Source organism: Aquila chrysaetos, chromosome 4, assembly GCF_900496995.4.
Source record: "Aquila chrysaetos chrysaetos chromosome 4, bAquChr1.4, whole genome shotgun sequence".
Classification (NCBI taxonomy): domain Eukaryota; kingdom Metazoa; phylum Chordata; class Aves; order Accipitriformes; family Accipitridae; genus Aquila; species Aquila chrysaetos.
In genome coordinates this window covers 18,044,981-18,067,229 of record NC_044007.1, presented here as the reverse complement: position 1 = coordinate 18,067,229, position 22,249 = coordinate 18,044,981, and the positions used below count along the sequence as shown (strand labels likewise).

Below are 22,249 nucleotides of genomic sequence, written 5' to 3'. Positions count from 1 at the left end.
CAGGCTCAAAAGAAGTCAGAGGCACTAGATCAGGAGTACAGCGTATTTGAATGTGATCTGCAGAACATTCATCATGTAACATTTCTCTATTCTTATTATAGTCTTCAGTGAGAGAATCTCAACTATTTACACCACAAAGGTGCTCTGCAGCATCATTCATGGCTGTTTGAGAATGCTGGATGAAAGTAATACTATTATCAAATAATCCTTTGCCAACCAGTAAACCAAATCTAAATTTTAAGGCCCTATTTTTTATACTTTGTTTCTCTTGCTCTCGTTCATAGTAAAAAAAAACCCACCAAGCAACCAACCCGGAAAAGGACATAATAGCTTTTGCCACACTTCCGTGATGCTTTAATAAAAGTCAAAATAAGTACTCCAAGCAGCAAAAGTCTGTCCACATTTTCCAAGAGCTTCATGACTAGTCCATTTAAAAAGATCTGTATGTTTTAACTTCTGAGCTGAATAATAAAGAAATTCCAGTGAAAAAATTAGGAAAGCAGACAGAAGAAGTAGCATGAAAATAGGTGTAATATCAGAATTTCAGGATGAAAAAAGCAAAATAAAACAACAGCCAGCAACAAGGCAGAATGCCTCTCTAAATATTTTGGTCAGAGATTTAACCATAAATATGTACAGCAACATTTCTCAGTTTAAGAGCTGAAAGTATATTTCAAATGCAAGTCTGCAGAAAAGACAGTGCTTGAATAGTTGAATATTTAGTTGCAGATGAACATGCATCCTTTTCCAACTAGGCAAGGAGAAAGAATTATTTATATCTTCTATTTCAATGTTACGACCACAATTACACATCCATTTTCTGCCCAGTTCATTTTCCAATTATTTTAACTAAATGGTACCAGAGGACCCTGGCACTTCCTCCTGACAGTAAAACTAATTGTTATATATTTCAAACACACTACTGCATATTATCTATTACTTTTAATTACACAGTCAAAGAAATGAGGTTTATTAACTTACCTAGTGCACTCACACAAACCTGTGTGGAGTAGAATGAAATTCTGAGAACACTAGAGATTCTGCATATGATTATTATTTAGTATTTATACAAGCCATAAATACGCATGACCTAAAACCAGAAAGACTCAAAAACTCAAAGCCAAAATTGACAGTCTAACTTTCTTTGTATGGTTCTGTTTGAATCAAAACAGAGTTAGATCTCCAGCTCCCCGTTAGATGCCCTGTAGTACTTAAGAATTTGTGGCTGGGAGACTATATCATAAATACTTTTTCTGTCTTGTGATCTTCTAGCTCTTTGCTTACAGCCACTCCTGGAGACAGACAGACTCTTGGTCAATAGGACCAGTGTGGCTGTTCTTCTGTTCTTAAAATCAGTTTTACAACTGAAGCTTGGGCTGGCTAAGAGCACAATACAAATAGAAGAAAAAGTAAATTGTTAAGAGGATCTCGAAGTCTGACATCCTCAAGAATGCGTTGGGAAAATAACTTTAAAAATTGACGTTATCAAAGGTGAATAGAAATAAACTGGACTTGGTAAGATATTGTGAGAATTGTACTCAGCAAGGAATGTAATTGCAAATGGGGTGAAGATTTGAAATTTGTTTGATCTGCTTTGATGAATTGATTCAGGGGAGGAAAATGAGAAGTGCTGAGCAGGTATGTAACCGTACTTCCTGAAAACAAAACAGAAGGAAGATGGATGAGAACAAAGTAAGTACAAACTTAGCCGACTAAGTTTTAAAAGAATAGAGATCAGACATAATTAGTGTGAACTCAGAAAGAAAACACCAAAACGGTAATGCTGCTTCTCTACAGCTGTGGTATCAGGAAGAGTGAGAAAAATTACTCTAGAGAGAAGATGTTTGAGATGTTTCTCAGAGAAATTTGTTCTGATGACATAGATAAGGTGGTCTTCCAGTAACATTCAGATTTTTTGCTGTTTAAATTTTAACAAAGCATTAAAAAAAATTCCAATAAACAGAAAAATCAGGAATGCAATTAGTAAAAGAGAGAAAAGGAAGATCTTGAGATTAAACCTTTCAGTTTTCACAGTAGAGAAAATAACATGAAGCAGAAAAATGTTTCTTAGGAAGTTTGCTAGAAGGATTTAGCCTTTTTGCTGAGGATGTTAATACAGCACAGTGATGCTCAAAGGTGCACGTCTAATGAAGAAGGGATCAGAGAAAAATCTTAGTATTACGGATGGAGTAACCCAGAACAATTTGCCTTTGACAAAGTTCAGTTGTGTATATGCAGACCTTGCCCAAAGGTGTCTATCACGTGCTTGAGTGGTCTTTTTGTAAAGGCAGGGACATATATAAGGTCATTTTTGGTTTGACATGCTAGCGTTAACAAACAAACAAACAAATCTAAAACCATCATTTCATATTGGCTAATTCAGTTTAGCAGCAAAGTAATAAAATGTTATATGAAGCTACAAAAACCAGTTCAACATACGGTGCTGGTATGAAAAATAAAAGGGAAAAGAAGCAAAGGATGAAGTCACCATTCCTGCAGCCAAAAATTCAATTCAGTGTATTCATAGTAAGTTTTGATTTCTGTGGAAATATTTGGCTGACCCATTACGATAAACATTGCATGTAAATGTCATAGAAGAAACAGCTGACAATCAAAATAAATGTTGTACCTTTGCATGTTGGGATTACTCCACTCCACGTGCCATTGCTAGTACAAGTGCGAATTAAGGAGTTATTTGATTCCATTGTATAACCAGGTTGGCACATATAAGTAACATTTTGTCCAACAACATAATCATCACCATATCTCATGCCATTGGCTGGGACTCCTGGATCTCCACAACTGATTACTGCAAATAAATAGTTGAGGAACAGATTTTAAAATCTAAATGTGATTTATTTAAATGTGAGGGGGAAAACATAGGGCAAAACTAGGAATTTATTGGGGAAAAAAAGGAGAAGGAAAAGTATCATAAATCTTATCTCCATCAGAAGAGAAGATAAACATATATGTTATCTGAATTAGCTGCCAAACACAACATGTAGAGCTGTATAACAGTTACATTTGGAGAACATCAATACATGTGTTCAACAGTAGAAGTAATGGACTGTACAATTTTGATCAGTAAAATTTCAAGATTATAAAAAGAAAAAAAAAAGCAAGAAATAATCCATATGTCACTACCACCCTTTGATACCCTCAAATTTTCCTATCAGTTCTGAGTTTCATTATTAAAGAAGCAGATATCTATTGTTTAGTTTACTTTTCCATGGGTACATCTTGAAAGGAAACACAGTCTGGAAAATTTAAGATGTATGTCTGCAAAAAGCTCCCACTCTGTAAATGCTCACATGGTTACTATGTACCTAAACAGATGAGAATGTTCAGGCAACCCCCAAACAGGGACCATGGCTTATGCCAAAATTAGGCGTACAGTACTTTAGTGAGTGAGATTGGTTGTAAAATCTCTTGTGACTTCTAGTGTCCGGAGATAATTTAATCTCCTGAGATTAAATATTCACAAGGAGTTAATAAAGAGTTATATCATTACAGTCTGAGAATAATGTTAAAATAGGTAAGTAAGTTGCTCTCAGATCTGGTCAATTAGATCTATCAACTTCTGGAACAGTATTCAGAGTCAGAAATCTTGAGAACCCTAGTGGCAATGATAAAAAGCTGTTGTTTTCAGGAAAAAAACAAACACCAGGAAAAAAAATGTAGTTCATACAAAATACAGCACCCATGTGTTCTACAGTTTATCTCATAGCAAACTTGACAATCACCCTACAGCATTTTTATTACTTCTGGAAAATTGTGGGAGGCAGTTTCCTGGGCAGAAAGCACATCCTGGCCACTTCTAACTCAATGCCAAACCATAACCAACGTGAATGGCACCCTCTCTGTATCCTGGTTTCCAAAATGAGAAAACCCATGATGACATGTTTCTAGTGTATTCTGGCCACGTCCCTTGATCTAAATAACTGGGGAAGTGAGAATCCAAGGTATCTAGTATGCCTGCTCTACAGTTTATCACAGTCTGAGTGAGAAGATACTAATTAAGCTGCATGTATCAAATCTTAAAAAAAAAAAAAAAAAAAAAAAAGTCCCACACAATCACAGTCTATGGATACAGAAGAGATTATAAAACATACCACAGGGTTATCTGTGTTAGTCTAAAGGTAGCTAGTGCAGTGATAAAGAAAATTGGAGATCAGCCTATTTTATTTTACCTAGTTACATGGTAATTTTAATTTTTTTTTAGAACTTAAAAAGTCATAGATTTTTCTTTGTCATTCTTCAAAAAATATAGAGCTGTGAAAGACAGAACTGTTTCTCTTAGTTACACAAGTATACTCAAATACTTTACATGTTCTACCTTTCTTTATTTGACATATTCCATTTACTATCTTTAATGTTGCAAATTCAACTAAAATCATGCTTGGTATTTTTCAAGGTATGCTATTGTTTTGACTCGATTACAACATAATGTTCATGCCTTTATCCTTTTTTCCCTAATCCTTGTTTCATCTCTTTAGATTTCCCTGTATGAAGAATATTTCAAATCATTGCCTTATGAATTTAAGGCAAACACCATACAACATAAATGATCAAAGAGCTCCACAAACTATCAATTTATTTCACATTGTTGAAAACTATTTTTGTTGTTTATTTAAATCCTACTAAAACCGCGTTCTCAGATTTTTCATTCACCTTCCTTACAATCTTCATTTTTTCTTTTCATCATTAATACAAACTTTTTGCTTCTTCCACTCTTGCTGTAATGATTGTACCCTTTCCTGCTACTGACACTTTAACATCGATCTGTTACACAGCAAGAGCCACCATGACTTTAGCAGATCTCTAGATTGTTCTACCTTCTCAAAATTCTTACCTTCTTATCATTAACTTTTAAAGCCATATTTCAAAGAAAAAAAAACCACAACCCAGACCTGATTTTCTTTCATGTATTTTTGCCCTTCTGTACTTACTAGTTTTTAACTTATTATAGGAAAGAGTTGCATGAAAGAAAAGACTTAGGGGGAAAAAAGAGTCATTCTTCACATTACTGTGTTGTAACATTAGAACTGTTCACAGAGGTGGGTTAGGAGTGGTACGGAAAAGATCCTTTTTCTCTTTTGTGTTACACAACAGCATTTGACTTTCAAAGAAAGCAAAAGCAGATGTAAGAAGGTCACCTAGATTTTACTGAGATGATACTGTTTTGTCATAAACATAGGAATAAAGCTTTAACTAAAAGAAATCTGTAGTAGCTACTTAGCGGGATCAGTGGCATTTTCTGAATTTCACAGATTCAGACAGTCAGAGAATCACAGAATGGCGAGGTTGGACGTGACCTCTGGAGGTCATCTTGTCCAACTCCCCTGCTCAAGCAGTGCACCTGTATTGAGTTTGCATGGCAAGGTTATGGTAGAGGGGGGGCTACAGGGGTGGCTTCTGTCAGAAGATGACAAAATCTTCCCCTATTGCCGACAGAGCCAATGCCAGCCGGCTCCAAGATGGACCTGCCACTGGCCAAGGCTGAGCCCATCAGCAATGGTGGTATTGCCTCTGGGATAACCTATTTAAGAAGGGGAAAACCAACCTGTGCAACAGGAACAGCAGTCAGAAGAGAGGAGTGAGAACATGTAAGAGAAACAACTCTGTAGAGACCAAGGTCAGTGAAGAAGGAGGGAGAGGAGGTGCTCCAGGCACCGGAGCAGAGATTGCCTTGCAGCCCGTGGGGAAGACCATGGTGAGGCAGGCTGTCCCCCTGCAGCCCATGGAGGCCCACAGTGGAGCAGATATCCACCTGCAGCCCAGGGAGGACCCCACGCTGGCACAGGTGGATGCCTGAAGGAGTCTGCGATCCTGTGGGAAGCCCATGGTGGAGCAGGCTCCTAGCAGGACCTGTGACGCTGTGGAGAGAGGAGCCTGCGCTGGAGCAGGTTTTCTGGCAGGACTTGTGACCCCGCAGGGGACCCACACTGGAGCAGTCTGTTCCTGAAGGACTGCACGCCATGGAAGGGACCCATGCTGGAACAGTTTGTGAAGAACTGCAGCCCGTGGGAAGGACTCACGTTGGAGAAGTTCGTGGGGGACTGTCTCCCATGGGAGGGACCCCACGCTGGAGCAGAGGAAGAGTGTGAGAAGTCCTCCCCCTGAGGAGGAAGGAGCAGCAGAAATCTGATGATCAGTGATGAAGTGACCCCAACCCCCATTCCCCGTCCCCCTCTGCTGCTCGGGCGGGTAGGTAGAGAATCCAGGAGTGAAGCTGTGCCTGGCAAAAAGGGAGGGGTGGGGGGAAGGTGTTTTAAGATTTGGTTTAATTCTCATTACCTTACTCTGATTTGATTGGTAGTAAACTAAACTAATTTCCCCAAATTCAGTCTGTTTTGCTTGTGATGGTAATTGGCAAGTGATCTCTCCCTGTCCTTATCTCGACCCATGAGCCCTTTGTTCTATTCTCTCTCCCCTGTCCAGCTCAGGAGGGGAGCGATAGAGCAGCTTTGGTGGGCACCTGGCGTCCAGCCAGGGTCAACCCACCACACCATGCAATGACCCAGAGTTGGACCACTCCCACTTAAGTCACTGTGGTAGGCAAAAACCAGCTTAAATTATTGTAGTGATCCTGACTAGAAGACCATTGTACATTGAGAATTAAGTGATTCACAATACAGGCAACCTGAAGAGCCCCAGGCCTGTGCTGCACTGTGCTGCACATCCAGCACAGCCTTCAGACCTGGGCTGTGCTACACAGATCCCTTGGCCAAGGCACAACCTCAGTCAGCTCATTGCAACAGAGGAGCTGCAGGCAGCTCCCACTCAGTATCAGCAATTACACCAGCTGCATGTCCTTGCTTTTTATCTACCAGTGCAGAAAAAGTTCTCATAAAAACATTGTTTCTGTTTGACTGTAGAAATGATAGAGTTGTTTCCTTGTAAGAAAATCCTATAATAGCTTGAACAACCGAAATGGGAGAATCTTTGCTATGGAAAAGGTCTGCACAGCATGCTGCATGTGGGTCAGTCTTGTTCGATGCTACACAGCCCAGGGCTCCCAGCATCTAAAGGGGTATAAGATTATCTATGCTATTTTGTGATAGTGTTAGCTCTTAAAAAACAGCATTTTCAATGATACGCAAGCAGCAGCCCATTACTTGGTAGCTGTAATAAGTATGGGCTGGCTGTAAATTTTGATAGCAACCGGACTAAACAAATGTGGCTGTCCTGGTTTTGGCTGGGATAGAGTTAATTTTCTTTCTAGTAGTTGCTATAGAGTTATGGTTTGGATTTAGTATCAGAATAATGTTCATAACACACTGATGTTTTCAGTTGTTGCTAAGTAGCATTTAGACCAAGTCAAGAATTTTTCAGCTTCTCATGCCCAGCCAGCAAGAAGGCTGGAGGGGCACAAGAAGTTGGGAGGGGACACAGCCAGGGCACCTGACCCAAAGTGGCCAAAGGGGTATTCCATACCATGTGATGTCATGCCCAGTATATAAACTGCAGGGAGTTGGCCTAGGGAGGGTAATTGCTGCTTGGGAACTAACTGGGCATCGGTCGGTGAGTGGTGAGCAATTGCATTGTGTATCACTTGTTTTGCATATTCCAATTCTATTTTTTTTTTTTCCTTTCTGTCCTATTAAAATGTTCTTATCTCAACCTGCGAGTTTTACTTTTTTTTTCCCCAATTCTCTCCCCATCTCACTGGGTGGGGGGGAGTGAGTGAGCAGCTGCGTGGTGCTTAGTTGCTGGCTGGGGTTAAACCATGCTAGTGGCATATCCTGAATCTTCCTATTAATAGAGACAGGGGACAGAACAACCAGTTAGGACACCTATATGTGTTATGTGTCTTCTTAGAGTGGTGTTGGAACCCAGAAAGAAGGTGAAGACCCTGTCTGAAGAAAAGATCCTGGACTTGGGGAAGATCCTAGAAAAGGAAGAGCTGTGTGGAGACAAATGTTGGGGGACATCAGTCAGGGGATGACCCTGACTGTTAACACCTGAGTTTCATATGAGCAGTGGCACAGCATGAACCAACAGGACTTTGAACCCGTCCTTCCCAGGACAGCAGAGAACTCCCCAAATGTAACCCTGAGGGGGAGTGAGGAAGTGTGAGATAATCAGGCAGGTAAAAGCTCTAAACTGCATGGTTCTTAAACGGACACCAACATCCAGATTCACTGTGGGTTGCTGTTTACTTTGTGTCACCTGTGACAGCCACTTGGGACAGGTGCTTGCCTAAGCTGTTCTGGAAACCTGCAATGGTTCCATGAGGTTCTATGACTGCAACAGGCAATAAGCAAATTTTGGGAAATCTTGTCATAGTAAAAAATGGAGAGAATGTGTACTGGTTTTGGCTGGGATAGAGTTAATTTTCTTCATCGTAGCTCGTATGTTTTTGTGGATTTGTGATGAAAACAGTGTTGATAACATAGGGGTGTTTCAGTTATTGCTGAACAGTGCTTGCACAGCATCAAGGCCTTCTCTGCTTCTCACGCTGTCCTGTCAGCAAGTAGGCGGAGGCTGCTCAAGAAGTTGGGAGGGGACACAGCTGGGATATCTGATCCCAACTGACCAAGGGGAAATTCCACACCATATGATGTGCTCAGCAATAAAACCTGCAGAAGGAGGGGACATTCGGAGTGATGGTGTTTGTCTTCCCAAGAAACCACTACATGTTATGGAGCCCTGCTTTCCTGGAGATGGCTGAACATCTGCCTGCCGATGGGAAGCAGTGAATGAATCCCTTACTTGCTTTGCTTGCATGCACAGCTTTTGATTCACCTATTAGATTGTCTTTAACTCAACCCACAAGTTTTTGCACTTTTACCCTTCCAGTTCTCTGCCCCATCCCACTGGGGAGAAGTGAGTGAGTGAGCTTCTGTGTGGTGCTTACCTGCCTACCCGGGTTAAGCCACAACAGCATGGTAGGGACAGTTAGAAAAAAAATTAAATAAAACCTGCCCTGTCAACAAATTCTGCTGGCACTGCCAATTCTACTGCTTTGGATACACTTTGAAGTCATTATGAGCAAATTGTTCCCTTACAATAGCTAATCTTCTTCAGGCATATTTTATAGACCTGGAGATAAAACTGGCAGGAGAAAGAGAGGGGAGTGTTAACTCATGATCTGTTAACTAGCTATTTAGCTAATATTGTCCATTAACTCTTGCTAATTATCTGTTAGTGATTTAAAATTGATATATTGTTGTAAGAGAGAACATAGCAAGTTAAGTATGATGAAGTAATTTTTTTATTTATTTTTTTAATATTTTTTTTTTAATTTTATATTTAGATGTGCTAGGGAACTGTAGAATAAAGGTCTGTAGAAAGGGACACAGATTGGACACAGCTCTGAGCAACCTGTTCTAGCTGATCCTGCCACAAGCAGAGGGGTTGGACTAGACAATCCCCAGAGGAGACTGCCAACCTCAGCCATTCTGCAGTGCTGTAAAACACCTCTCCATTTCTGGGTATTTTGGAGCTGCCCCTAGTACCTGTATCAGCTTAGATACACATTGTAGCACATAGTAGTGCTTCCTCCCACCTTTAGGAATTAGTTAAAAGTTAGCAATGATCAAAAAGGCAAAAATGAGTCAGGCTGAAATTCTCAGAGTTCTTACCTTTTTTTGGTAAGATATTCATTGAACTGTTCTTTTAATATTCTGACCACTCCAGGGGATATGTATCAAACTAAAAGCCCCTAAATAACATTATCACTGGAATAAACATATAAGGGGACATACTTTTTAGATGTGTAATCATAACAGAGAAAACTGAGTATTAGGAATGTCAATAGATAAAGTTAAAATACTTATATACTAATTAAATCAAGAATATTTTTTCTATTACATATAATCTTCACAATGACTCTCTTTGTTTTATTAGGATACTTTCTCTGTTAAGACATTTTCTAGGTTTTAAGCAAAAATCCCAAGTTTCTACCTGAGTAGTGTTTTTGAGAAGACTGTTCTAGCCTGTACTTCAGCTAAATGTCATTCTAAAATGCAAGAAAAAAATATAGGTGCAGTTACCATCACAAAGCACCTTTATCCTTGGTTAAATTTTACCTGGTTCTCATTATAACTTTGGAAAATAATAAATAAACTAAAACATTGGGCTCTCACAGGTTTGCTGACTACAAAAGCAGCTGTTCACATGCTTACCATTAAAGATGGATTTAAAAACAACACAAGAAGGAGAAGATTTCTTTATCATCTTACTTTTGGCCTCTATTTGGGTTGCTATAAGTGTGTAAAGTAGCACGTTACAAAAACTAGGGTACTAGTTCAAAATTTAAGCAACAGTTTGCTATACCTCTGATGAGGATATGTTTCCTCAAAATGACAGGCAGTCTCATGCGTCACATAAATATAAAATTTTCATAATTGTTACTAAAAGATGAACTAGGACATGTAATAAAGCAGGAACAGATGGGCTTGAAAATAAATTGTTGCAAAATGCTTATTATGAATGTGAGAGAAGCTGAAATAGCTTCTGTTAGCTGAGTAACCAAAGCAAGTATAAGGTTAATGAAGAGGCCAAACAGAAAATGTTATGTGAGAGTGGGACAAGAGTTTTGACCTCAGAGTCACTACAAAAAGAATTCTCAAGCGTTCATTTCAAGGTTTTTATTTTCTGCCCTCTGGAAGACCACAGTATTATACTGCTAAGTTTTCATGATGAAGAAAAGCAATTAAATGAATAATGTCTGAACACGACATACCACAAAACATAAACAAGATTAAAAATATATACTAGGAAAGAATTGAAGTAGGTAGATCATGTAACCATACAACTCTTTTAAACTGTAACAGCAGTCTATATAATGTGTCTGTCTTTAAAAAAACATATTCTTCATCTCATAGCACTATATTTTTTAAAAGTAGTTCATGTACAAAATTATGTATGAAGTAGTGCAAGAAAAAGCTGAAGACTTAATTTATTTCCATCCAACTTCTATATTTTACTTTATTGTCTTTCAGAGGAGACAAAAACAAAGACGATTGATTAGAGATGTGTCTTACTTGTGCAGTTTGGCAAGGATCCAGACCATGTTCCATTGGCAGTGCATTGTCTTACAGATGATCCAGAAAGTATGTATCCTTCCATGCATGAATAAATTACTGAATTAGAGAATGTAGTTCCATCAATACGAAATACTTTTCCATTAGCAGTTGTCCCTGGATTACCACACTGCACAGCTATAAAGCAAAATGTTAAATATTTTTAAAATGTAGTAAAGATTATTTTTGAAATAGTAATGTCTAAGGACAATCCTGCTGCCAGCAGTATTATATGGTAGAAATCCCTGCTGTTATCCTAAAAAATGCAAGTTTCACCACCTACTGATAAGACGTGTTGTACAGTAAATAGCTGTTGGCATGAATTATTTGTTCTACCCTTTTGTACATAGGGAAACACAGCCTACAAATTTAACTTTAAATTCTGCATTAAAGGAAAGCTAGTTTAGCTGCAAAGACAAACTCCTGATTATAAGGAAATGCCTGATCTACAATTATCTTTGTAGATTTAATTTAAATCTATAGATGCCTTTAAATATACAGATGCATTTATAGCATCACCAAAGTACACTTCCTACCTACAGGATAGAGTAAAACTATTATTTCATAGGCAGGTGTAAGCCTAATGTTTCCCAGTTCTTCAATGCTCAACTTTGGAATTTGAATGTTTCTTTCTTATATGTTTACATATATACATCTAATCTATATGACCTAAACTAGAACAATACACCTGTGTGTGCATTACACACACCTATATATTTATGTATCTGTGAACCAGAATCATCATTTCAAGAGATTTTTAGGGGGAAAAGAAACATCAAAAGTATCTTAAAATGTAAAAGGGTAATTCATTTCTGTAATAGATAAGATCAAAGAAGAACAGCAGAAAGTTCAGTTGGGCTAAGCATATCCCTTCAGATACCAACAAACACACATTATGTATATATTTACATCATGTCAGGATGGCAATCATTCAGCAGAAAGGATATTACAAAACCAGTTTGTAAAATAAGTTTTTAAAATGAGATTACTATTTCATGCAGATAACACAGTCAACAGCGATAAAATGAAAAATAAGAGTACAGGTTCTCAAGTTATTTTCTGCTTTTCAGGAAGCTTTACTTTGAAGAAGAGTGTGTTGGGAATTATTTCCTATTTTTGAATCAAGATAATTAAGGTAATAAATGATTTTGCATAAATATCCTGTTAGAGCTTTCTTTTCTGATAATACATCTTGTTTGAAATTTCTAGAATGATTTTTTCCAAATAAACTTGTTTCAGCATTTCATTTTGTGTTGAAAAATAATAATGTCAACAGTATTAGTAAATAAAATTTTTAAGCCAATCATTTATGACATAGATGTATCTAGTGAAAGCCTGACATTGACAGTTTCCTAAAACTGAGCTCTTTTCTCTGAAATTCAGGTGTATAATGGCTGCAATTAAAGGTCAGGTGATGGTGAGATTTTTAAGGGAAAAAATCTCTCAGCAAAAATCGAGTTCTAGAGGCCTTATCTATTTCCTTTTCTGTTTCATTTTTTGTACTGGATAACATTTATTTGACACTAACACAAGATTGAGAAGAAATAAACAGTTCAGTATACTTTTTTTTTCTCAAAACTTTGAAAACATGCAGTTTCATGGGTGCCAGGAACTGATTTCAAATTTGTCACCTGATGCCAAGCCATTGCTATGGTGTAACAACTTATTCAAAACAAAATTAATGGTCAGTCCTCAACTGGATACCAATCACAACACAAAACTGGCAATGTAAAATTGTTTTTCTGATTAGCATTTTTAACAAGACAGTTTAAAAATAGAGTGGATCTTCTGTGATTTACCCTTGCACTCAGGTTGTCTTCCTGTCCAACTTCCATTTGCCATACATGTCCTTTCTTCTGAGCCATGGAGGATATATCCAATATCACAACTGAAATGTACGGTGCTTTTAATTTTAAAATTGTTTTCTTCTCTAGACCCATGACCTGGGATACCTGGATCACCACAAGAATCAGCTGTATCACCTAGAATTTAGAGTGCAAAGATTAGAATAAATATGAAATATTATTATGATACTGCATTTAAAATATATGTTTCTATGTATTTATAAATAAATTCATATTTATATTTATATTTTTAGAAAAAAACATATATCTCAATGGGTGTGAGTCCCTGTAATTACAAAATTACTTGATTCTCAAATAATTTCTTTTTACTTATTTTATGTAAGTACAGAACAGAAATTATAATTATCTCAAGATTCCCCTTAGACCATGCTAAACTTTTCATAACAAAATCATCAAACAAGAATAGGGAAACAAAAAGAAATGCACAAAACCTTGGTTATTTTTTATTTACAATAACAAATTCTGAGGAAAACCAAGGTCCTGATCATAAAGATAATTTTCTTGTTTGCTTATAGCAAGTGTTCATAAAATACTTCCTAGTTTCATGATATCATTAGAGTTGTAACAGTTTTACCATTCAATGAAAGCTCTAGTCAACAATTTTATGTACATCTGACATGAAGTATTTCCCTGATTTATAGAAATGTTGAAAGTTCAAGACTGCCTGATAGCTAAAATCTCCCTCAGCTAGAAATGTTTAAGCAAATTCTAAGATAAAGGGTTAATGTTTTCTACTATCTGTTGTATATCAACGTTAAAATAATCAACATAGTCATAATAATAATTACAATATCTAAGATTATACATCTAAATCTTCATTTATGGTGAGAACTTTTAGGAAGCTCTAGGTAACACTGTATTTGCACAGAAGGTTAGTTGTTTAAATCTTTTAATATGTACTTAGGATCTGCTGGTTTATCTTTTTAAAGGTCTTTAAGCTAGTTTAGTTTTCTATGTAATGAGATGAAGGCATATTGTATTACTGAGTTTCAACACAAAAGAGTTGAATTCTAGAATTCTTGGAGCTGCACTGTTCAGGTTTTCACCCATAGATATTTAGCTTACACTTTTCTGTGACAACTTGCAAATAACTGAACAGTCTTCTATACAAAATAATTCAAACATCACAATATTTTTGAGATCATATCTGCATTATTTTGTACTTAGTTACACTAATGTAAATAAAGAAGAAATATTTTATTAATCAGCTAGAAAGCTTTAATTCAACTACTGAAGAATGTCATATTAGAGCTTCACATTAGACACAATTATATCAAAAGTTTTGTAAAATTATTTAAAGACAGCTTTCTGTAGAATACCCACACTTTTCTGGTATTTATCTAAGCTTAAATAGCAGTAATAACAGAAAGTCTTACATAGAAGTAGTAAACAAAGTTGTCTGCTCCAAGTACCCAGAAGACCAAAAGTGACAAACTCACTATCTAGGGGTTCTGTAGGAAGTTAGGACCCTGGAGCTGTAGATGCAGAGAAAAACAGAGCTTCCCTTGCCTTAGTTGGCACTGCATGTGTGTAAAGAATACTGTTGGAGTGACTGGTTGGACACATCTCTTTACTAACAAAAGCATGTACAGAACTGAATAGTGAAAGGAAGAAGAGTAGAACTAGCTTACTTTGCATTGAGAATTATGGTGTATGAGCAAATACTTGGTTTTGTCCAATACGTCCAAGAAGCTGACTATATTATTGTCACTTATGAAGGTAGTTCATGTGCCAACCTGCAGTTTTGTAGGTCAGGCTTACTACTTTTTATTTCCTTTCATATAGGCCATGCTTCCCTCTTTCCCCACAAATCCATTGAAAGACAATATAACTAAGCACCTCACAGGAGCTGATCTGCACAACTCCTATAGGCTTGTGGGAAAAGAGAATGCAGCTATGGAGTCTCAGTCTGAAGGCACATCTGGAGAGTCAAAGAAAAGGGCGGAACTTTGCTTGGAAAAGCATAAGAGAACAAACCTGGCAGCTCACACTACCTATCCAACCCCTTGCTGAAGCAGCTGACAAAGTAGGCTAATTATGATCCACTCTCACTAATTGAGGAGCCAATTTTATCATTACTTAAGTTAACCAAGATTAAACTGACACCTTTCATTTGAGAGTAATCGAACAAACTAATGTAGTCATGCCTATTACATTGTGAACTTTTATAGCATGTATGTGCAAAAAGTACATGGTCCTATGTATTTTAATGCTTTCAGAAATAACAAATTAACTCAAGTAAGTATAAGGGTTAGCTGACTGTCTGGTTCAAAATGACAAACTCAAAAAGTTTAGGGTCTTCTCTGTTTACCCATTTCATTATGTGACAGAGATCAGTAAAGCAGCCTGCCAGCCCTGTTTAAAAAGCAACTGTAAATAGTTCCAAATTATAGTAAGTAAAAGAATTTTACAAGCTTTCAAAATACTTCATGTCCAAGCTACTTAGGTGACTTGAAATCCCTATAGTTTGAAAATAGTCTGCTATGTATTTTTACAATAATTTAAAAATGTCCTAGATTAAGATTTTTTTTTTTTTATTTTGGGAATCCATATCTTATATTTTCCAGTATTATTATTTAGACTATGAAGAATTTGGGGCAGGGCCTATTCATTATTCTATACTTGTAAAATCTCTACAGCAACAGCTCCATTTTCGGCAAGTTACTTGGCATTATGCCTAAAATAATTTTATGATGAAAAAATGAAAATAGGCTTTTTGCTGTGCCAAGTATAAATTACATATTCCTCTTGTAAATTAAATCATGTGTTCTTTCCTAATGCCTAATTATTACCGTGAATTATTACTCTTTTAATCTTAGGGAGGTTAACCGCCAGCTCTTTTGATTGAAGGTTACAGAAATAATTTTTCTAAATGACTAATCACATCAGGAAGTGACAGTGATATAATCAATGATATCATAACAGAACATTCAGAGACTCAACTAACTGATTTTCACAGCCAGTTATGAGCCATCCTTCACCCACAGGTGTAACAAATTCTCAGTTGGCATTTAATCTTAATGAAAAGGAGGGTATTTAGACCACTTAAGGACACAACCATTGCTGCACTTATGAAGAATTCTAAGTTGCTGCAGATTTCTGACTCCAGCTGATATGCATGTAATGACTGAAAACTGTATTTCTGAATGCCAGTAGATATCAATGGGACATGACAATTCCTTCTAGCTCTAGGATGTGAAATATAAAGTGCCATGTGACAAAAAGTAAACTGTCTTTGGGATGATGCAACAAAATTTGGTTACCTTATGTTTGCTGACCTAGCATTTTCCATTTGAATTCTTCTCCACATATGAAAAGGACAAGCATGCTGTATCTTTTGTCAGTCAAACATTCTTATTATTTATTATTAATATCTATATTTGTTATTAATATGGTTAACATACCATATTATTTATTATTAATAAATATTCTTTATTAATTATTGTTAAACAAAAAATACGAAGTTTAAAGCTTTAATATGCATTAAAAATGAAGAAATCAAGTTATCAAGGCTAATAATTAAAGCTAATGATTTCACATATTTTTAGATTAAAAATATGGAAATTCTTACGGTAAACTGCAAATTATTTTAAAATGAGAAAGCATTTCAGATATACACTTTGAAAACAAAGTCTCAAATTTTTCCTAAGCTAGAATTATATTTTGGTATAGTACAGCTGAAGAAAATAACAGTTTGTATTCTGTAGCAATTTGATTTATTGTGATTAACATTTCAATCTATGTCAAAGAAATGTTTCTTCATGTATTGAGAAAAATTAATTAGATCTGATTAGAGTTTCCTATCTGTGGATACAAAAATCATCATTAGGAAAAAAAGGATTTTCATGTACCTCATGAATGCTTATCCCAAGATATTTGAACACTTATTTCATTCATTAGCAGGATGATTATACAATAGTTTTATTTTCAGGAACGTTTCTTTGATATTTTCATGTACATTTCCAGGCTTCCTATTTGTATTCCTTGATTTTTTTGTATATTTCTTTTTTTTTTTTTTTTTAATTCACAAATTAGATTTTATTTTTTCTTATGAAGACTATGGAAAACTACAACAAGTACCCCTAGATGATACCTGAAGAAGATTTTTTTCCCCAAAACAAATAAGTATGCATACTAGCTGTAAAAAAACCCATTTTTTATTAACCTAGTTTGAATTTCCAATTCACATAATTATATCATTATTTATTAAGTAATATTACTTTACATTAAGGTTTGCTTTCTGGTGCATAGCTCTAAACATCACAGGTTGTAAGAACTTGATCTTTGTTCCCATTGCAGCAAATTTCCCTCTGATTTTATTTGTAGAAAGTTAAGGGATTAGAGAAGATGTTCACATTTTCTAGTTTCTGTCACATTTTAGGTTGTAATAGCAGATTATTGAATGAAGAAGGACTCATAGAGTAAGATAATAACATTTAGATTGTCCTTGTCTGCAACCACTGCCTAAAAGTTTGCAGTGGAAGGTTCAGATACTGAAAAATTCTTCCAACCCTTTGGAATTTAGTGCAAGATTTTAACCAAGAAACACTATTTTAATATTTAATTTTTAACCATTTCTGTGCCATAGGCTGTAAAGAATACATAGTCTGAAACTGCAGCTGACATAATCTGTTTATACCTGAATACACTAAAGAGATGAAGGCAAGAGCTAAGAAAAAAGGATTTGAATATGTGAGAGCCCACCTGAAGTACTGTATCCAGTTCTGGGGTCCCCAGCACAAGAAGTACATGGACCTCTTAGAACAGGTCCAGAGGAAGGTACAAAAATGATCAGAGGGCTGGAACACCTCTCCTATGCAAAAAGGCTGAGAGAGGTGGGGCTCTTCAGCCTGGAGAAGCAAAGGCTCCTGGGAGACCTTACTGCAGCATTTCAATATATAAAATATATAAGAAAGATGGAGAGAGAGTTTTTATTAAGGTGTGTAGTGACAGGACAAGGGGCAACAGTTTTAAACTGAAGGAGGGTAGGTTTACGTTAGACATAAGGAAGACATTTTTAACGATGAGCGTGGTGAGATACTGGAACAGGCTGCCCAGAGAGGTTGTGGATGCCCCATCCCTGGAAGTGTTCAAGGCCAGGTTGGATGGGGCTTTGAGCAACCTGTTCTGGTGGAAGATGTCCCTGCTCATTGCAAGGGGGTTGGACTAGATGATCTTGGAGGTCTCTTCCAACCCAAACCATTCTGTCATTCTATGATTCTATCTTTCTAGTGGAAGATGTCCCTGCCCATGGCTGGGGGGTTGGACTAGATGATTTTTAAAGGTCATCTCTGACCCAAACCATTCTATGATTTACTAACGTTGTAAAGAACCTTGGATTTTTAGTGTGAAACTGGTATAGCAGTACTGTCAGATTTGTGTATCGGTTATTTTTCACCTCTTGTTTTGGCATAGCTCTAACCCAAGAAAAAATTTGTTGCTTGTTTTCTTCCTATTTTCTGCCTTTGAAGTTATCTAAGTAGTCTGAACTACACAGGTCTGAATAAAGTCCAAAACCCCACTGATTTCTTTAAATTATATAATGGAAACATGAGCATGACAAGAAAGAACCTCCTCCTAGTATTTATTGAGAATTAAAACTGATAACATGATTAACCTCTATCACAATCTGTGTTTACATGCTCTAAAATAAGAAATGGGATTTAGCCAAAGTCCAAATTAGTGTGTGACTTGGATTTCTGTTTTTCACTTGATTGCTGCTGTTAAAGTGAATCAAACTGAAGTTGTGAAACAGAACATTCCTAAGCATTAAGTTGTTCAGAAAACATATCTCGACTTTGGTGAGGGCTAATCCATTACAAGGATTAGATGGCGTTCCCTCAAAAAGCAAGCATCCTATCTTGAAATTATGTGGAGCCCACTTGGCCTTATTATAATGATGGATGTATTATGCAATTAAGATATATCTGAGGTGTAATGAAGTCAGTAGGTATTTTGGAAATTAAAAAAAAATAAATTAACCCATCACCTTGAAGAAATGCAAGGTTTCCCTGTGGAAATTATTACTCTCTTCAGAAGTCACACAGAAAATATTTTCAAAACAAACAAGTTCCTTTAACATTCTATTGAATGTGCAGTCTCCTATTAGTATTAAATGTCATTGAGAAAGCCTACTTCTCTCAAATTATTTTCTTGCTAAAAGTTTATACTTATTTTGATTTTACTTTTTTTACTTCTACTGAAATAGTACTTCAGTTTTATACATGATTTTTCCAGATTTTAAAATGGCCTTCTGATAAAATCAAAGTAAATTCAAAACAACTTCAAAGAACTCTCATTAATTAAAAAATATTACCTGAGCAATGAGGGAGAGATCCACTCCAGTGTCCATTTAACTGACATGTACGAGATGACTGCCCTAACAGCGATCGTTTACCTGTGCAGGTATAATGAACAGTAGACCCAAACGTATATTTATCTCCAGACAGGACCGCGTTAGGAGGAACGCCAGGATGGCCACAGTCAATCACTACAATGCATAATTATTGGAGATAAAAAAAGGTTATTATCACTGATCAAACAGATCATAGTTACATTTTTCAAAATTCCATACATAAACTTTGCGAAGAGCCTGACTTTTTTAGGGCTTGGGAGAAGGGACATATTATGTGATTAGAAATGCAAATATATTACAGACTAAAAGCTGTGAAACAAATGTTTGGAGATGTCAAAAAGGTATTTTAGATATAGATATTGATGTCCAAAGACACTCATTCATGAAGTTGATCATTATGGCATGAACACATGCACACACACACACACACACACACACACACACAAATACGCACTCATGTATGTACTCTTCGGAGAAAAAATACAGGAAGACAGTATCTGCCAAAGTCACTGCTGAGGTGGAGAATATGCAGACCTTCATCTCTCATCCATTGGTCCCAAATCATTGGTCATGAAGTCTATTAGGTTTATAAACAAGATCATTTTTGCTAAATTTTCTATGAACCTTAATGCTAATATACTAATTTCATATTCATGGTTTTGGTTACTTAAAATATTGTATTGCATAAATAAAATATTTGTTTACATATTTTTAACATATTCCTAGGCATCATGCATTGATGTTAACTGCACAGAGATTGGAGGGAATTTCTATAGGATCCCAATCTTAGAAATGGTCATGGATAAACTCCCTATCAGTTGTTTATTGAGTAAATTTTGATCAATAATTGTAGTTATTTCCATACTGTGATTAATTTTTAGTACTCTTAATCTTGACATTTTCGTGATTTCCACTTACAGATTGCACGTAAGTGTATCAAACAGTTAGCTTATACACACACGATTTTGCTAACTGCCTCAAATGTCATGAAGTACGTAAACTCAGAAAAGAAAATGGGAAAATTTAGCATGATATCTTTTGTCCTTTAGTTGCCTCTGATACAGAAAACTATGATAAGTGGCTCTTGCTATAAATGGTCAAAAGCAGTAATTTTTTTTAGGAATAAAAACCTGATCTAAAATCAAGATAACACCACTGAAATAATTTTAGCAGCCTCCTATCTACTGGAAAGTTGTATAAAGTAACAGTGAAGCTACCTTGGCTAGATCAAGAGGAAGCTAGCTACTCCATAAGACTAAAGTAAAATGACAAAAGGTCTTACACATCGTTATGGAGAACATTATCTACATGGACATTGTATGTAATGGAAATGAAGTTCTGTATTGAAAAGAAATATTTGGTCTGTCTTTTAGGATTAAGAACACATACCAAAAATATACAAAAGAACCCCCCTCACATGTGGAATTCATATAGAGAAAACTTTTAAGAATTCAGAGTGAGGAGTTAATTTAGAAGGAAGCTAAATATGTCGAGTTCAGGAAATGCACAGTTAAAATTCATAAACCAAGTTCAGTCTGTTCAAAGAATGAATCTAGCCTTGCATGTTTGATTTCTTTTCTCCTTACGCCTGTCCATGGCATGTGGCGTATCTTGGCCAAAGATATTTGTATTTATGCATCATGAAAACCACAAATTATAGATGCAAATACCAGAGTACTAGAACAGCCCCCTAAATCATACAAATGTCGTTTTTATCAATACTTCATCATCTTCAATACCATAACATTTTCAGCAGGATTTTTTTATCAAAAAAAAAAAGCCAGATCAGAAGCTTGATCAGGGTTGAGGATGGACTCAATCCCCTAGCACTTCAGATACAGTACAAGGGCTGTGCAATACAACATATGACCAAAGTCATGCGTGATGATCCTTCTCTAATGATTAGTCTTAGAGCTTTACATTTATACATGTACTGATCTGTGTTCAATGACACATGTTCCCTTAGGAGTCCAACTTGCAAGGTGCAGAACATTCCTGACAACTTCACAAAGGATTTAGGAACGTGGTGTGTGGTTGGTTGATTTTGTTTCGTACGTAGTGCCACTGACCCCTGTGAGCATTTTATAGGCTTGCAGGACTTTGAGTAAAATGGTCAGAATGGTCAGCTTTACAAACTGGGCACTTGCTGTTAGCATGTTATTTGTTTAATCAATTACTTATAAATAAAATCTACTATTAATTATGTATGATTGCAGAGAAGGCAAACTTAGAAGACTTATAAAAAGGCATGTTGGTCACGCAGGCTTCAATGAAATGAAACTATTTCTTCTTCTGAAAAACATTCACAATTTTTCAGAGTGTTTCTATTATCTGTATTTTTCTTGATTGATTCTTTTGCTCTTTTCAGATGTTGTCATAGAGGAAAAGTTAATTTCATACTGGTACCTTACAGCATTCAGTTTTGGGCTTTCCTATACATACAGCCGGTAACCTTGATCTGCTTTTACAGTGGGAGGGACTTTGCTCCGCCAGTCCCCGTCTTGCGGTCCATCCACTCGAGAGGTGTGGGAAGAGAGGTTGCCAGTGAAGACTGAGGCAAAAAAGTCATTGAGTACCTCACCCTTCCGCTCCTCCATTGTTACCAGTTTGCCAGTCTTACTCATCAGGGTGGTACGCTTTCTCTGACCTTCCTTTTCTGGCTGACATACCTATAGAAGCCCTTCTCACTATTCTTTGCATATCTTGCCAAGTTCAGCTCCACCCGTGCCTTGGCCTTCCTGACCCCACTGCTACACAACCGGGCAGCATCCCTCTACTCTTCCCAGGATACCTGTCCCTGCTTCCACTGTCTGTGCATTTCCTTCTTGCCCTTTAGTTTGACCAGTAGGTTTCACCTCATCCATGCTGGTCTCTTGCCTTCCTTTCCTGGTTTCTTACACCTGGGGATTGAGAGCTCTTGCACTCTGTGGAAAGTGTCCTTAAAAATCTGCCAGCTGATCTAGTCCTGTTCCATCACGTAGCTGCACAGTACATTTTAT

General features: G+C 36.6%; 1 protein-coding gene across 4 annotated transcripts in view; it reads right to left on the bottom strand.

The window, feature by feature from the left end:
- The window catches only part of CSMD3 (CUB and Sushi multiple domains 3), a 756,594-nt gene that overhangs the window by 37,110 nt on the left and 697,235 nt on the right, over positions 1-22,249 (bottom strand). For all 4 annotated transcript variants that reach the window (XM_030011520.2, XM_030011521.2, XM_030011522.2 and 1 more), the window contains 4 exons: positions 19,212-19,385; positions 12,830-13,012; positions 10,992-11,168; positions 2,630-2,809 (listed from right to left, as the gene is read on the bottom strand). In XM_030011520.2, the coding sequence (XP_029867380.1) occupies positions 2,630-2,809; positions 10,992-11,168; positions 12,830-13,012; positions 19,212-19,385 (714 nt within the window). The remainder of the gene's footprint in view (positions 1-2,629; positions 2,810-10,991; positions 11,169-12,829; positions 13,013-19,211; positions 19,386-22,249) is intronic.